At 44.1% G+C, this 17,581-nt stretch overlaps 1 protein-coding gene across 3 annotated transcripts; it reads left to right on the top strand.

Annotated features, from left to right (window-relative positions):
• Positions 1 to 724: 724 nt before the first annotated feature.
• On the top strand, positions 725 to 15,708 carry LOC142887154 (LIM domain and actin-binding protein 1-like). 3 transcript variants are annotated; one of them, XM_076024566.1, is made up of 10 exons: positions 725 to 856; positions 3,775 to 3,914; positions 4,969 to 5,014; positions 8,176 to 8,559; positions 10,930 to 10,978; positions 11,374 to 11,465; positions 12,000 to 12,078; positions 12,198 to 12,229; positions 12,626 to 12,759; positions 13,377 to 15,708. In XM_076024566.1, the coding sequence occupies exons 2-10, from the start codon at positions 3,796 to 3,798 to the stop codon at positions 14,485 to 14,487; spliced, it is 2,046 nt and encodes a 681-aa protein (XP_075880681.1). In that variant the 5' UTR covers positions 725 to 856; positions 3,775 to 3,795; the 3' UTR covers positions 14,488 to 15,708. The 3 variants fall into 3 exon arrangements, with proteins under 3 accessions (XP_075880681.1, XP_075880682.1, XP_075880683.1); XM_076024567.1 differs by lacking the exons at positions 725 to 856; positions 3,775 to 3,914; positions 4,969 to 5,014 and adding an exon at positions 5,249 to 5,457; XM_076024568.1 differs by lacking the exons at positions 725 to 856; positions 3,775 to 3,914; positions 4,969 to 5,014 and adding an exon at positions 7,246 to 7,511.
• Positions 15,709 to 17,581: the final 1,873 nt, after the last annotated feature.

Genomic DNA, 17,581 nt, shown 5'->3' with positions numbered 1-17,581 from the left:
GGCCTTCTGTTACTACATTGGAAACTTGGTTCCTATCAAACCAGATCCAACAATTGACTCACTCTTAGGGTTACTAGCTCGCATTCCGTTGGAGGTAGTCTCTTACTGTTTATATCCACTGGGTGTTTTATCTCAGCTCATCAAATTGCAACTGTTTTTTTTGTGTTCATCCATTCATCCATTCATCCAGTCATCCTTTGCTCATGTTTGTTTGTCACTGCTGTTGATGTATGCTGGTTCCCTGATGGAAATTCGCTGTCGCTGAATGAGGGAAAATAGGGGGGTTCCTCAAAGCCCTATGAGTGTCAATAAAGGTCATACGACGATAATGAAAAACAGTTACATTGAATGATATTGTCAGCTGGCTCTCTTGGCTTAAACCTTCAAAGTTGAGTGTCTTTCAAAATGGCACATTTGTTTACCATTACATTCTGCTGTGTTTACACAGAGCAAACTAAATAAAATAAAATAAATAAAAAACAATTTCAGTGAAAACTTTGTTTAACAAGGCGCACCGATACTAATTGTGCCCATGTTGCTACATTCTCAAAACATAAAAGTTGTAGTTAATGAGAAAAACGATTCGGCAGCCACAAGACATTTTTGACTGGACTCATTTTTGAAGACGTGGAATTCCCCATTAACAGACTGCGGGCGCAGGTTGCCAGGCGCAGGTAACGCAACACTCGAGGCCATTGGTGTGTAAAATCACGTGACTCCGCTCTTCCACTCCCATGACACCTTGGCGCTGACTCCACCTTTTGCGTGGCGCACATCGGGCGGCGACTCTGCGACAGCTGCAGTGTCAGGTGTCCGCCGTCTCGCTCAAGGAGGGGCCCGACAGAATTTCGCACAGGTAAGACAGAATTTATGGCGACGGCGTGAAAGAAAGAAAGAAAGAAAGAAAGAAAGAAAACAATATCTGACGGCAAATGACGCAAAGGAAAACAGCTACCGTAAAAGAAACAAACAAACAAAACTCTTACGTGCGTTTGTTTAATTATTAGTTATGAAAGCACATTGCACAGAAAGTTCTCGGGACTTCCGACAAACGAAACCTAACCAGTCCGACGTCTGACTGCAGGCTGTGTTTCAACGTCAGGTCGCCTCTTTGACACGCTAACAAAAACTCAGTTTCCCGAGTTTGAAACTCCTTCTCTGCGCCAAGTACGCACATTGCTTTTGCTACAACCCTAGAATTAAAGTTATTTCAATAACATGTGTGCCGAAACTCTGGAGGTTACTCGTCTGCGTGTCTGTACGGTCGCATTCAGTCGCGACACACGTCTTCTCATCAACAACAACATGCCCGGCGCCTTTCTCTCAGAAACAATACACGTCTTAATTCGTCCATGCGTTAAGATATGCGGGGTTTCTCCTCCCCAGATATGAGTCACAGTATCCACTGTTCTCTCTGTGTGCTTGTTGTTAAAGAGCACCTAGTTTCAGGCCAGGGGTTAAAGGTCAGCACTCACCCACGGCTGATAAAAAAAAAAAAAAAAAAAAAGTTATTGGGATGAAGCAACGAGAGAATGTTGAGCCAATTTCTAGTTTACAACGCTATTGTGTTGTTTCAGGAGTTTGGTATGCAACATGCTTGTTAAAACATGTTAAATCATCATTCCATTTATGTTTGATCAACCAGCACTTGTATCTCAAGAGCAAATAGACATAAAAAAAAATAAATAATAATGACATAACGTCAGAAGAAGGAACTGAGAGGTTCACTTGTCTTGTTCGTAAACACAAACTTTTGGCTACTATGTGGAATTGGAGTCTTATCCGTTGGATGTTTGAAACCTGATTTGTTGTTACACACACTTGCTTTTAGGACGTACATTGTTCAGCAAATGTTATTTATACAAGTTTAGGGGAAATGCAAGTGTGTCTTTGGCTGGGTGTGTTGAACAGATACAATACACCTTTTTTGTGTTTAAGTTTGCTTTAAGTCACAAATATAAATAAAGCACAACAAGAATTGACGTTGATTTTTGGTAACACTAACTCGCTATCAATCAGATTGGGAAGATCTTGGCTCTTTATTAGTTATTATAAACCACTTATTAATGCCATATTCTGCATGTTCATATCCTAGCGCCAGTAAGCCATTAAATCTTCCCTCAAATTCAGAATTATTTCTTAGGATTACAGATGAGTATAAGGTTAGGCAGCCCTATTTCATAATCATAATCCTACTCCTAACCCTACTTCATCATTAATAAAAGTTGAAGAAGTGTGTGAAGTGTTCTAAAGTGTCATCAAATTTTTACAGAATTGCAGATTGCAATAAACATTAAAAATAAACTTGCAGCTGCCGCTGGCCAGAGTGTGCTTTCTTTGTGGTTTGTCTCACAAACCTCAGCACTGTGATTGTTTGTTTGCGAAAACCAGTCTGTCCCCACCCTGCTCTACATTTGAGTGACTTACATTTCCTGCTATGTCGTGATTCTTAAGGCCGCTTCTTGTAAATCCTCGTTAATGTTTTTATGGTGCTCTCTCATCAATGGCGCTATAATTCTCTGCCCCACTTTTCTTTGCAAGAGTTCACGTGCACTCCTTGACTTTTGCTGAAAGCTTTGCTGCCTCCCGTTGTCGGCAGTTGAAGGATATGCAAATGTGTCAGACCCGTGTCTCTAGGTGCAGTGCAGCAGTGTTATCCACAGACTGGTGATCTTGCAAGGGTGCGGCTGTGCGTCTCTTTCCATTGCTGACCTAACATTTCCCTGTGTCAGTAGTTAGGCTACACAAGCGAAAGCAAAACTGCAGCTTGTTTCTTTGAGCAGTTCAATTTTATTTATTTTTTGCTCACCAATATGTTGCCAAGGAATCGCCCTTAAGCTTATCTATAGTTTCATTGGAGTGGTTTAGCCATTTAAAGGTAAACAAACCACTGATGAATGGGCCGTGTAAATGAACCACTGCTGCTGTAAAACTCCATTGTAAAAATAGTACATTCATTAACAGGAACTAAATAATTACCAAGTAATAATACATGAACCTAAAATTCTGCACTGATGATCGTTTTGCGTAGTCATGTTTAATCTGTGTCACAGCAGGTAAATACAGTCAAAATTTGCAGACAACTTGAAAAGTAGGTTCAGTCCAAAGTCTCACTGCTATCACTTTACAGCTGGCTGATGCTGTCATGGTTGTACCAGATGCCAAAGACACAGCTTTAAAGAGCGACAGAGAAGACTTCTTCTAGTAAAGTCTGCCGGCTGTGCTCGGTGTTGACTGGGGAGGCTCTTCAGCATTATCATTGAAAGAGATCCTTTTTGTGGCGCAATCTTTTTGTGAATATTTTTTTTTAAAGGGCTCTTCTCTGTATGAACTCTGGCCTTGTTATGGTCTAATGACAACGTGCTCACAGCTTGTAGTTGAGCTTCTACCCAGCAATCGAGAGGCTCAACATGGAGTGCAAGTTTGAACAGGTTGCACTTGTGCATAACTGTGCAAGCACATATTTGCTATCACCCTGTGGAATGTGTTTTGTGTCACTTGACGGCGTTGTAAAAAAAAAACAACAAAAAAACAAAAAGAAAAAACACAGGTGAACTGATCGGGGGGGGGGGAAATTGTGGTTTCCCACAGAAACCACAACTTCCATCTGTCCAAGAAGCAATCTGTCACCCCTTAAACAGCACCGTCAGTGCGCTTGTACTGCTGCGACAGCCTTCCTTTACCTGAACTGTGTGTGTGTGTGTGTGTGTGTGTGTGTGTGTGTGTGTGTGTGTGTGTGTGTGTGTGTGTGTGTGTGTGTGTGTGTTGTTTCAGGTACTCCGATAGCTGGCAGAGATGGAGAGGGGTCCATTCAGTCGACAGTCCTGGGCGACGCAGTCCTTGCGCGTCACTGGCAAGGAGCTGTCGCTGAGCGGCCGGGGGAGAAACAACGCTATAGCTGAACGCTTCTCCAAGTGAGTCAGCCGCTCAGTTGAAGGCCTGCAGTCAAGCCGACATGCATTCCTCAGCCTCCTGTTTCTGGTGGCGTTACCTGGTGGAATTCATCTTTCTGTGTGACATGATGCAAGGGTTATATGTATGAGCATTTATAGAACACAATAGTAATAATAACAATAATAATAATAATAATAATAATAATAATGATACATTTTATTTATAAAGCACATTTCGTTAGGAAACAAAATCAAGGAAAATCAGTGTGAATCAACACAATTAGAACTTAATCAGAACTCAGAGACGAGGAAGCGGCGAACAAACAAACGCCAGCGTTCTCTCCTCTCGTCTATCTTTAATACTCCAAAGCCTCCCTAAATAATAAAGTTTTCAGGCCTGTTTTAAAAGAGTCCAGATTCTGTTGCGCACCCAGCTGGGCAGGGAGACTGTTGCACAGGCGTGGTGCGGCTGAGCTAAAGACTCGCTCCCCCGTGGTGGACAGCCTGGTTTTCAGGACTCGGTAGGCGGATCTGAGGGAGCGGGTGGAGGTTTGTGGACTGATAAGTTCTTGTAGGTTCACGTCCAGTGGTGCCTTTGTGAGTCAGCAGCAGGATTTTGTGGTTTTTCCAGGTTGAGACAGGGAGCCGGTGCAGTGTGCACAGAATGGGGGTTGTGTGTTCAGCAGCGCTGCTCCGGATGTGTTGCAGCTTCTGGATGTTCTTAGCAGGAATCCCGATAAAAAGATCCGTTACAATAGTCCAGCCTTGAGGAAATGAAGGCATGGAGCAGCTTTTTCTGCATCGGGCGTGGTTGAAGTGTGGTGAAGTTTGGAGATGTTTCGGGGGTGATAGAACGATGTCTCACTCAGAATATATAGCTGTGAATCAGCTACGAAAAGATAAAATAAAACATTGAAAAAACACATTTCCTATCAAAACACTTTGAAAAGGGAAACTCTCTTTTCAGATCAGAACATCTAAAACAAACAAACAAAAAAACTAATAAAGAGTTAAATCATAAAATCATTTTTGGTTTGTGTCAGTAGAGGTCAGTGTTGTTTTTGTCGTCTCGCAGGTACCAGAGAGCAGCTGAGGAGTCGAGTTCAGACAAGAAGAAGATGGTGAGTATTTCATGGTTCTCTCTGTGTTGTATTCTACAACTTTCAAGACATGGAACCAGTGACACGTGTTGAATGCGTTGTCTGAACCATCCGCCCCCTCGCCGACGTTGCGCCTCCCTGAAGTGCTGATGCTGCGAGTGTGGCCTCACTGCCTCGCTCAGTGCTGGCGGAGCCCAACTAATTGCCGCACGTTACAGTCAGAGCGCGCACACACACACACACACACACGCGCTCACCATGCCAACCCAACGGCTGGACCTCCTGTCTTGTCTTAGCTGACCTCTCATTGGCTACTTTGTTCAAATGGGCAGACTATCAAACACATAATCCTACTAGGGTCTAATCCCCTTGCTCTGTGTCTGGCCACTTTGTTTCTGAGACTCTGGACAAAGCAGGACACTGAATGAGCGACTCCTCGGCTAAGAAAAATGAGGACGCGCAAGGTAACGTGACTGTGAATGTTGCGATATCAAAAATGTAACGCTAGTGCGTTGACGTGAGAGTTTGGAGGGGAGACGAGGCGGAGACAAAAATGTTAGAGGCTTGTTTTTTTTCTTCTGTGGCCTTTTTTTGTAATTACATGTCCCGTAAGGGGAAACAATGAAGAGGATGATTTGTGTTGTAAAGCCAGAGAAATCTGCTGGCGTGCTATATTTGGAAGTGCAACTGTTTTGCGATATTCCACTCCATGCTGAGTCGAAGGCAAAGTTTTGTCAGTTTTTTTTTGTCATTAATTTCCAGCTGATTTGTGGTTCAGATCGACGTAATATGTTTACAGCTTTATTGCACAGAATTGAAGATTGTGGGTTGTAAATCTTTGTAGAACAGAAGTCATGTTGAAGTTTTCAGTGGACACTACACATGTGCTTTTGCTTCTGAGGAGTGAGTGTGTGTGTGTGTGTGTGTGTGTGTGTGTGTGTGTGTGTGTGTGTGTGTGTGTGTGTGTGTGTGTGTGTGTGTGTGTGTGTGTGTGTGTGTGTGTGTGTGTCCATATTGGTGGGCCTCTAAAGTGTGCTGCCTGCTGATTGGGTGTGGTCCAAAAAAAAAAAACAACCCCCCACTGATTTCTAGTTCGTTACCCAGGGCCGGATATGCTGTACTGTAGGATGGGAATGTCTAATGGACTCATTCAAAAGATCATTTTTATTTATTATTATAAAATTTCAAGTACCCCCCCCCCCTTCCGTGAATACAAACATACAGTATAATGGTATTTACCCTGGGTTCACTAAATAATAAATTGGTATATAAAGGAGTATGAAGAAGCTTAGAACCTTAAGAACAACATACTTCACAATTCTTCTAGTGGCAAACATGTCAGATACACGTTTGTCTCATATTGACCCACTCGTCACATCAATACATGGGTTTGTTACGGAGAAGTAGTCGGGTGCGACATCTATGCTAATAGATTCCTCTGTATAAGTAATCTGAAGAATGAGGGGCATTCATAGTTCACGGTGCTGTCATTCCCTCCCAGGGGAATTCCATCATTTTGAAAACTTAGCACTTGTTTTTTTCATATTACCAATCATATTAGACTCACGCTCCCTAATTATTCAGCCGAAAGTGCAACACACTGTGTGGCTGCCACAAGCTGGCACACGCTTCCGTTGCCAACGTTGCGCAACAAAGCAATTTTTTAATTTTTAAATTCCAATATTTTTTTAAATATTGGAATTCCCCTTTAAGGAAAATATGCCACCCACGACACATGGCTCAACCATGCCAGTGCAGGCAGCCCCACATATGCAGTGAAAAAAGGAATTGAAATGGTATCAAGCAGAGGAGGACCGTCAGAATGGCAGAATTACTTTCTGTCTCCCTGTTCCTCTCTCTCCCTCCCTCTCCCTCTCTCTCTCCCTCTCTCTCTCCCTCTCTTTCTCTCTCTCTCCCTCTCTTTCTTTCTCTCTCTCTCTCTCTGCGGTTGAGTGAACCAATATAAAGACTATTCCTGAATCATTTCTCCTCAAATGTGGTGTTTTCTGGTTTATAAAAGTTGGTGCAATTTTGATCTTTCCAGTTTTCCCAGTCAGTCTTGTTGATACGAAGAAAAAGTGCTCTGTAGGTTGAATTAGGAACTGGGGAAATGTCAAAGCAGAAGTGGTGAACAAAGAGTTAACTCTTCCCTGAATGTATCATTTCCTGCTCTGGTTTCCTGGGTTTTCTGCCTCTCACTCACTTTAGTGGAGTTAAAGGGGTTGGACTAGTTCTTACCAGCTTTTTTTTCTTTTTTTTTTCTCCCCCCTTGCCGCTAACATCTGGAGAAGCTCTGTGTCTTACTGAAGTGAACCCTGAGCACACTGGCTAGTAGAGAAGGAGCAACCAGAGGAGCCTCACTTTTCCTGGCCCGGCTGTTCATACCTAGGGCTGATTTTGTCGCTCCAGCTCGTTGATAGAGCTTCCTTTTTGTGTTTTTGTTCCAAAAAGGGGAACAGTCCTGTCACTGTCCACTGCTTCCTGTTCCCTCTGGACTTGCCACACAACGACAGTGATTGTATGTCTGCTTTTGTCCACTCTGTGCAGGGGGCTTCTTCTTATACTCCTGTATATTTGTGTTGTTGCTTCTCTTCTGTCTTTTCTTTATTTTCTGCATGTCACTCGTTTCTGTGTTCACTACCGCGAGCCAGTCGTCGTACTCTCCGCCGGAATAACTTGGCTTCTTGCGTCTTTATCTTACTAACAGTTGTTTGCTGTTACTTCTTTTGGTCAATGAGTCTTCTACTCATTCTGGCTTTGCTAAGGTTTTTTTTTTTCTTTTTCTTGCTGACGTCAAGTTATTTCTCAACTTCCTGACTGATTCACGGCCCCCCCGCCACCCCGGTTGCTCTGTCATGCGGCGCTTTGGTTTTGCTTCATATGATTGGTGAGCAAGGAAAGGTGAAGTTGCTGTGTGGAAAGGAATGCCGCTGAAGAAAAAAAGCCTTCCTTCATGTTCCGCCCCGCCAGCTTCATCATGTGCCTCATCCATTTTAAGGACCAGCTTTGAACAGCTGTTTGTTTCATCTCTGGAATTCACATTGCTGTTTCAATTTGATTTAAAAGACATTTTTTGAAGCGTCATGATTACCGCCATGCCCTCCTCCTAGATGCGTATGTACCTCAAATACAGCCAGTATTTCATTTTGATTGTTTTCCTCCAATGTGTTCTCTCACCGCAGGTCTCTGACGGTGCTGCGCCCTCCCTCCGCTCGGCTAACCTGAGTGCTCTGAAGAAGCGCTGGGAGCAGGCAGGGAACCTGGCTCAGACCAAACCTTCTGCTGCCCCGGCCATCTCCCGCTCCAGGGCCCCGCCCCTGTCCAGGCCGGCTGCTGTCACTCAGAGAGTTGACCTCACAGCCAGCGCTGAGGACCACAAGCCCCCAGCAGCTCAGAGAGGAGAAGAGTTCAGGGAGATGGACGAGCGTGAGACGAGCCAGAGTGACAGAGCTGGCAAGCAGGAAGAGCAAGTTCCAACCAGCCCGTGCGCCTCTTACGAGAAGCCCCGAGTGCCTCTCAACAACCTGAAGATGAAGTTTGAGAGGGGAGAGGACGCCACGAGCAAGGTATTTACAGCGCAGCGGACTCATACAAACCTCGTTCAGATGTGTACAAAAGTTTAGTTTTACAACACAAATTTAATTTTTGTTTTGTTTTGGGGGGGGGGGGTGACATTGATTTGTGTGGGGGGGGCGGGGGGGGGGGGGGGGGTCTGTCAGCTCTGCATCTATTATCTGTGTTTGTTTTGGCAAGAAGTGTCACCGCAGTATTGATAAACTGATACGCCAATACCAGTTAGAGAAATATATCCATATATTTGCTGAGATACAGAATGCAGCAAACTCCAATAGATCCAGTAGATTTAAAACCGCATGAAAGTGCACAACTAATGTGAGTTATTAACTGCTGATCTCAGCAACATGGACAAAACTCCAGGTCTTATTGATCCAGTTTTTTAAAAAAAAAATGTACTGCTTTTAAAAATAAGTGATACAATCTACCTAGATTGACTATTATTATTATTTAAAGGTCACACACAGTAATCAGCTCTCTATTTAAAACAGCGTATTTCTTCTCTCCGCACTGCGCTTTGTGAGTTGGTGCTGCCCCACCTGAATCCCCCCTCCCCAACCCCCCTCCACTCCACTCCACCCCCCCTTTGACTTTTTCTCTCTACCTCTGAGCTCAGATCAGCCCCCCACACCCCCACCCCTGCCCCCACACCCCCACCTTCCATCTTGAAGGAATGCAGGAACATTCCTGACCCGAGGACGTTTCATTCTTCACTGGAACGCCTCTCAACTGTCTCTCTCTTAATCCCCATTAGCTCCACTTTGTGAGCTTTGATTCACTTTTGGGTTTTTGTTTCGCCTTTGCGCCGTAGTAAGCACCGCCTTTTGTTTTCCCACTTTAAATCAAGAACACAGGAGTTAAAAAAAGTTTAAGGCAGCACTGCACAAAAAACACTTAAAAAGTGGATACTGCCATGTGTGCTCGCTTGGTTAATCAGTGTAAGTAAAGAAAAAATACTGTTCAGACCCTCCCACATGAATCCCAGGCTTTTTAAATGAACAAGACCCTCCAGGAATATGATACATCATGATACACATTTAGTCTGACACGTTCCACTTGCCAGTGTTTTTGAATTAATGTTTCATCTCCCAGGCTGCAGAGAAAAGATATTCCACGCGAGCTAAAACCGCAGTATTGGTACAAAGTAGGTTTAGGAAAAAAGTTAATGTGCATGTCCACAAGTCAGATCTTTGCTACTGTTAACTGCAGATCATGGCAAAGTATACGCTCAACGTGTTGATACATTTGTGCATCTTGTCATGGCATGACCTCATCAGCATATTAGATAACTGAAACACCACTGGCTCCATCAGGGCCACACCAGTCCCTCATTAAATGTGGTGCATTTTAAGGTTTTGAAGAAGATCATAGAGACTTAAGACTTAAGCAAGAATGATGGAAAGATTGAAAGCTTCACACAATTAATTTCCACTCTCATCAAATTATCACTGCTACCATCGATGTTTAGACATTAGTATTACATTTAAAGAGTTCTAAGAGTTGTTGGTACAAAACAAATGTCATTATTTTAAACAGTAAACGTGTTCTCTTTGAAGGAAAATCTGTCGAATTAAAACTTTAAATAATTGAATTGTATTTTGAAACGTTACCTTGTTTCCACCTTTTGGAACTGGGATGGCACCGACCTTGTTTTGCCAGGTTTTTTTCCTGCAGTGTTATGGCTCTCTGGAAATTGTAGTCTTGTAAAAATACTACTAGGATGACTAACTGCATGATGTCATTGCTGGGAAAAAAGTCTGTACAATAATGAGGAACAGCCACGGGACGGCTGCGCTCTGTAAACACTGGCTGAAAAAGGTTAAAAGCTTTTATTTCTGTCTTTGGTGAACACGCCAAGCGTGGTGAGCGAAGATCTTTACTGCAGAAGGTGTTTTATGTTTACGTGAGGAGGAATGCACTGGTGCAACAGGGAACCCACAGTCAAAGCCCTCTAAAGAAATGGGCCTTTGTAGTCAGTCGGCAGCACTCATGTCAATGAGGCTGTTTGTGTGAAAGGAACAGCAGATGAAGTTATGTCTCCAATCCACCGGGAAATCTGGGACTCTGAGCTTTATCAACAAACCATTATAAGAGCATAACCCACTTGCTGTGGAGGGCCCGCCCTGGTGACTGGGTGCTCGTGCCGTGATCACGGAGGCCGATAGAATGAGATCTTCGTTCACCCTGGAGACCAGCGGACACCAGAGAGCCATGTCTAGTGATGCCGAGCAGCGGTGGCAGCGTGCACACTTTTATGCACAAGTTCTGCATGATTGACCTCTGACTGATTCTCTCCCCCCCCCCCCTACCTCTCCAATCACCATCCCCTACCCTTCCTCCTCTTCCTCCTCCTCCTCCTCCAGGGTGGGAGGACAAGACTGCGCAGTAGCTCCTCAGAAGATCAAGAACATGGTAGTGTCACACACACACACACACACACACACACACACACACACACACACACACACACACACACACACACACCATAAATTCATGTAAGTGAAGATCAAAACTTAAGGTTTTGAAAAAGCAACAAAAGACTAAAAAAAAAACAAAAAGAAATCTGAAATTAAAGTTCAGTACATAGAAATTGTATTTAAGCCTTAAAACCACACACACACACACACACACACACACACACACACACACACACTTCAGGTGAAGAGAAACAAGCTGCAAACACCACCAGAGGGGTTTGTGCCAGCAGCGGTTCTCTGTGAAAACTTTCCCACTGACGTTCAAACCGAGGTGTCATGCGTAATCGAATGCCTTCGGTGTGATCTGACCGACTGGCTCGGCTGCTTTAGGTCCGCCCATGTCTCCGTTGGAGGTGACGTCCATGAAAGAGAAGATGGCAAAGTACAAGGCGGCCGTCTCCAAACAAGGCTCTGCTGACTCAGTGAGTTAATTCAGAAGGAGTTGGGTTAGTGGGAAGTCTGAATGGGGTTTACTTGTAGAATAGTAGGTTATCAGCCTTTCCCTTGTAGTTGATTGCTACCTTATTTCAAAAATACATATTGGGGAACATCTTAATCTGTTCTTGCATTGAACAAATAGAGATAATCTGAGGTGACTTCACTCCAAATGAAAGAAGACGGTGAAGTAAACGCGCCTACCGTAGCATTTGTAACCAGTGGAAGCACAGCTTACACTTAAAGCTGTTATTGCACACACTTTGAAACAGGTTTAAAACCAATCTCAGCAAATACTGTATGTGGAATTATAATGAAAAGAAAGAAAAAAGGGTAAGAATGAAAAGTCAACTCCCTGCCTTGGTGATTTGTATGTCTTTGAGCTTGGACATTAATGTTACTGTGTGCACATTGTTTGCTGTCTTCCTGTGTTTGTAATTGATTCCTTCCTACCTTGGCAAAGCGGAAATACAGAACAGTTCATCTCATTACAGTCTGTTTTCCTCCGTTCTTTCCAACAGGGTTTGACCCCAGAGGTGGCTGCTCCAAAAGCAGCTGCGGCAGCAGATAAGAAACACTCCTCGGTGCCTCACTGCAATGGTGAGTGTTTATTTATTTTTTAAATCATTTTTATTTTATGATAATGTTTCAACACTATTATAGAAACAGAATTTGCTCGCCTCAAATCCCTGACGTGCTGTGTGTGTTTTCTGTTTCAGGTGACAGCAGTGAGCAAACTAAAGCACCCAGGGTGAGCCGGCGTCGTCATTTATTATCATTAAGGACCCTATCAAATGAAAACGGTGGCCGGTGCGATAACCAGTACAACAGTTACTGTACAGAAGCGCGTAATGACCAGTGAGACTCAGACAGTATTTAATCATTTCTTAAACACTCTTAGTTTTAGGCTGCTTAAGGACAATGGATGTTTTCACAGCTCTATGCTGTAATAGCTTACATGACAGCTTTCATTATCATGTGACAAAAAAAAATATGGCAAAGGCAGCCAGACAGAGGAGTCTATTGTTGCTACTGGATATGTTTTGCCCATCAGGCTGACGCCCGCATGGCTGCTAGATTCATTGCTCATTCCCGGGAACTGTAGCGAATCAGTAACACTTCTCCTCCATTGTTGCTGCATTTTCAGAAGTTCAGTGCACCTGTGAGGGAGACGTGCATCGCCTGCCTGAAGACCGTCTATCCTCTGGAGCGACTGGTGGCCCTGCAACATGTCTACCACACAAGCTGCTTCCGCTGTGGTCACTGCAACACAAAACTCAGGTTATTCCGACTGACTGCTGCGTATATATTCCTAAATTAGCAACGCGTTTTCGGCAGAGGTGGCAAAAGTGTATAGATTCAACTCCTTTACTCAAGTCAGAGTGAGAAAGCGCACGTTCTAAAGTGCACTTCTGTAAAAATAAAAACGTTTTTTACACTTTTGATCACGATGACCAATGCTATTTTCTACATGTTTATTTTGAAAACGAAAGCGTACTTAACTGTGACCCCAACACTGAGGTTCTCTAAAATAATGTCGCTCTAAAATATCATCCACTAATGTATTCAGCGACACAACAGCAGAGTTCAAATAGCTCCACTTCAAGCAACAACAACCATACTTTCAGAAAAGTTCATCTTTAAAAACTTTTAAACACAGAAATAACAAGCATGTTTTTTTTTTCTAATTAAAGTACAGATATTTGTGTACAAATGTAGGGAGCAAAAGTAAAAAGTCACCAGAAAAGGAAATACTAAGTTCAGATACCTGTAAAGTATTTCCAGGTACTTTGTTACTCACCACCACTGGCATTTGGACGTTTTTCTCTGAAAACACAGATTCAATCCCTGATTCTTGACCGTTTAATAAACGTTGCTCGCTGCTCTTTATTTTCCAGTCTGGGCAACTACGCCTCCCTGCACGGCAACGTCTACTGCAAGCCCCACTTCAGCCAGCTGTTCAAAACCAAAGGCAACTACGACGAGGGCTTCGGCCACCGGCCTCACAAGGAGCTGTGGGAGCCGCGAGCCGAGGGCGACGAGACGGACGAGTCCGCCAAGCCGCCCGAGCAGGAAAAACCCGCAGCGGCGACGCGGCCGCTGGCCGAGAGCACCGCAGGCAGACCGGCGGCGGCGGCGGCAGCGGTGGCGCCTGAAGCCGAGTCGCCGCAGGTCAAGGTCACCGACCTCACCGCCCTGCTGGAGACCCGCTCCGACTCGGCCGACAAGCCGGCGTCCTATGAGAAGGCGGCAGAGACGCGCAGGTTGCGTGTGGCCTGGCCACCCCCGGCGGCCGCCGACCACCTCTCCGGGGCAGCTGCCACGGAGGGCGCCGATCCCCCCGCGGCAGCTGCCCCGTCCTCGGGACGCCTTGGCAGAGCCAAGTGGCCCCCCGAGGACGAGGCTGCGGCGCCCGGCTACCAAAGCTCGGACCGGGCCGAGCTGGTGAGCCTGAGGAGGAGCTCCTCCCTCAGGGAGCGCAGCCGACCCTTCACCTTGGCGGTGCGGCCCGGCCCCGCCCACGACCCCCCGCCCAGGGAGCCACGCCGGCCTCTGAAGTCACTCCTGGACTGGAGAGCGTCGTTTGAGGAGAGAAACCCACCGGAGCAGAAACAGCAGCAGGACGAGCCCAAAGCAGCAGCGACGTCTCCGCCTCCTCCTCTTCCTCCCACAGCCACCAATGAGATCACCCTGAAGCAGAACACAGTGGCGGAGGAGGCAGCAGCTCCAGAGCCGCGGGAAGAGATAGATGGAAAGGCAGAGAGAGAAGACAACAAAGCGGCAGCAGACAAGATGGCGGCGGAAGACGGAAGCGTCGGAAGCAGCTCCCCCGACATTTCCCCGTCGCCGTCTCCGCCCCCGCAGCAGAACCGCACCTCCCAGGACGTGGGCTTCTGGGAGGAGGACAAGGAGGAGGCGGAGGAGGAGGAGGAGGAGGAGGTGAGCCCGGAGGATATGATCAAGAGGAACCGCTACTACGAGGACGAGGAGGAGGACTCAGACTCGTAGAGACGCCTCTTCCAGTCGGCCTGTGACTCGTTTCATTTCTTTCAGATGTAGATCACAAGCATTAGCCTAGCCAAGATTTTTAACAGCGTTATAGTAGAGATGCACAAACATGCAAATTTGCATTTGTCTATTTTTATGTATATTTGCAAGTAAACTGCCTTTAATTCGTCATTGTGAAATATCCTTGTGTGTATTCTCATACACATACTGCTGGGTTTCCCCACTCCATTGGACAGAGGCGGCCCCCTGCTGATCAGACCCAGCACTGTCACAGACGCGTCTGGAGCTGCTGTTTGACAAAAAATATCTGGCACCCATTTTAATCCATCCATCCACCCACTCACACAACTATGGTCAAATTAGAGTTGGCACATTTTTTATAAAGCACAAAAAATATCCTGTGTTTTTTTTTTAACCTTAGTAAACATACATTATAAATCTGTTAACATTATAAATCTGTAAATTATTTCATTGGGGAAGAAGGGTCCACCAGCAGTGTATTTGAGGAGAGTATTTTCAGAATCTGTTCATGTTTGACACTGGCAACTTGTCCAGGGTGTCACCTGGGTGTCACTGGAGACCACAAGTGTGGGAGAATTGGCATTAGAAAATGGATTTATTAGATTTTCACAAACTTCAACTGTCAAGTAATAGAATCTGGCAAAGAGTGTGAATGAGAATGAGTTGAGCCAATTGAAGGTCACGATGTCAGGACGCAAACTTCACAGCTTCATGTGACCTGAGGATGTTGATTTTTTTCCACAAGCAAAAGAAAAAAAAATGAAAACATTACGTGCCATCCTGCAGGTGGCAGTCTTGTTCAGTAAAATGCAACTGGAAAAAAACTGTAGCAGTCTCACTAACTTGACAAGTCGGATTTTTTTCTCTCTCTCTTCAACATCAAAATGCTTTACGCCTCTTCCAGGACCTGTACTGTTATACAATGATGATGTACGGAGGAATGAACAAGGTTTCTACTGATGCTTTCTGTCTTTTACATTATATTAGATATCATCTCATCAGGCCTGGATCTGAGTGTTTTAAATGTGATTCATTTTATATTGCTTGTAAGCATTGTGTATTTTTTTTTAAATGCTGGTAAATGTTTGCACTGCAGAATATCTTTTTTAAAGGAATATTTTGCATAATGTCACTTTGGGCAATGGAGTCTTAACTATTGATACAAATAAATAAAATAAATCATTGAGAATGTTGAAAGAACCTGACAGACTCTTTTGTTCCAGTATTGATTGCACATATTGATGAGACATAACAAACTAAACACACACAGACACACAAGCAGCAACATTCAATTGTGTGGAGCATGTAAATGTTTATTTTCTACTGTTTTCATGTCATTTTTTTTAATTGCTTTCAGTAAGATGAAATGAAAAAGCAACTTCACAGTACAGAAGTACAGAAAGCCTGGATCAAGAATCTAAGACATGATTGTGTTAAATTGGCATGGCGACATCCCGACCTTGGAGAAACGGGACGTCGATGGAGAGAAGAGAAGACAAGTGCACTTCGAAGTCAGACAAGGCACGGCATTCCATCAGACACACTTAGCAGCAATTAAACAGGAACAGTCATGTTGCTGACCAGAAGACGCCGCCGACCCTCATTATTACACAAAACGAAAAACACAAGACTGTGACTGATTTGCAGTTTCACGAGTGACGTCCTTGAGAAGTCCAAGTGTAAACAACCTTCATCCGTGTTGATTGCCAGCACCCGGCAGCAGGTGGTGCACTGCTGCTTAAAGATTAGGAGTGTATGTTTGCACTGAAGTTTCAAAGCAAGTCTGCTCATTCAAGGCTGTATCATAGCATCAATTCAACGGGCATCAAATCAAATGAATCAGTATAGCTGATAAAAGTCGACCACCATGATTTTTTGGGGGGGTTGTGTTGTCTATTGTCACAAACCAAGACTAAACCAGAAAGTGCTTTTTATCTGTACTGCTCAGTATCATTTTCAAATTTGGTGTAGCAAAAAAAATAAAATAAAGTGAAAAAGAATCTGTTATTATACCTTTATACAGTTATTGAGGTAAAACAGACATTTGATATCTTTACAGACTTCAATAACAAGGTGTATATATATATGTATGTATACATATATATATACATATATAGATATAAATATATATATATACACACACACGCACATATATATATATCAGACCAAGTATTTGGCAATTGATGACTACAACATTGCAACATTGCAGCATTATTACAACAGAAACAAACGAGGACTTTAGTTCTGTTTTTTTTTTCTTCTTCTTACACCTGAGAGCAATAAACATTACAGTATGGCTTCATTTTGATCATCGACCCCTGGTGCTCACTCATAGTTGAGCAACAGAAGAATTTGCAAGATTTTAATCCCAATTCATCATCACTTAGGGCTCCAACATTCAAGAGGACTTGTCATTGGGGATTGTCCATTTTGGGACATTGACTATAACCGCACCCAATTCTTTACCAATATAGCTTGAAAATGACACGTCAGTTCATCCAAAGGCTTATCACAGGTTGCTCTGCTTGTATGTCAGCATTGCAGGCAAACTTCTGATCAAAACCAACTATAACAACACAGGGGGCTTATGAATAGCTATGTGTTTGTATCAAGTGTATTGGTATTATCAGAAACACCTTTCCTACTATCACCAAAAAAGTATTTCTCCTTACCATATAGCTTAGTCCAAAACCTTTAGTTTGTGATTGTGACAGCTTCAATTACAGCACTCTAATTAAAGCAGGTGGAGAAAAAAAAAAGATCAAACCTGCATGAAAAGACAGCAGCTTTTCAAAACACAAAACAACACAAAGCATAGATTGAAATTTAATTTGATTAAAAAGTCATTAACATTGGTTTGGATTTCATTTCAACACATTGTTACTGCATGAATCACCTCATATTATTCAATGCCTGTGGCTTCCGCAGCTGCCAGTAGCTGTGACGGCTCCCGGTCAGGGCAAGCACCTACATGGCAGCGAGCGAAGCGGCTTCAGACGCGTCATTTAGCTCACGGGGGAAGTGTTTCCTGTCACCACGAGGTGTCAGTAACGCACCGGTAGAGCTCCATGCA

The sequence above is a fragment of the Nelusetta ayraudi genome, unplaced genomic scaffold (genome assembly GCF_046127955.1).
Source record: "Nelusetta ayraudi isolate G7.1 ecotype Tasmania unplaced genomic scaffold, CSIRO-AGI_Nayr_v1 ptg000017l, whole genome shotgun sequence".
In the NCBI taxonomy this organism is placed as follows: Eukaryota; Metazoa; Chordata; class Actinopteri; order Tetraodontiformes; family Monacanthidae; genus Nelusetta; species Nelusetta ayraudi.
This window is presented reverse-complemented; position numbering and strand designations above follow the sequence as displayed.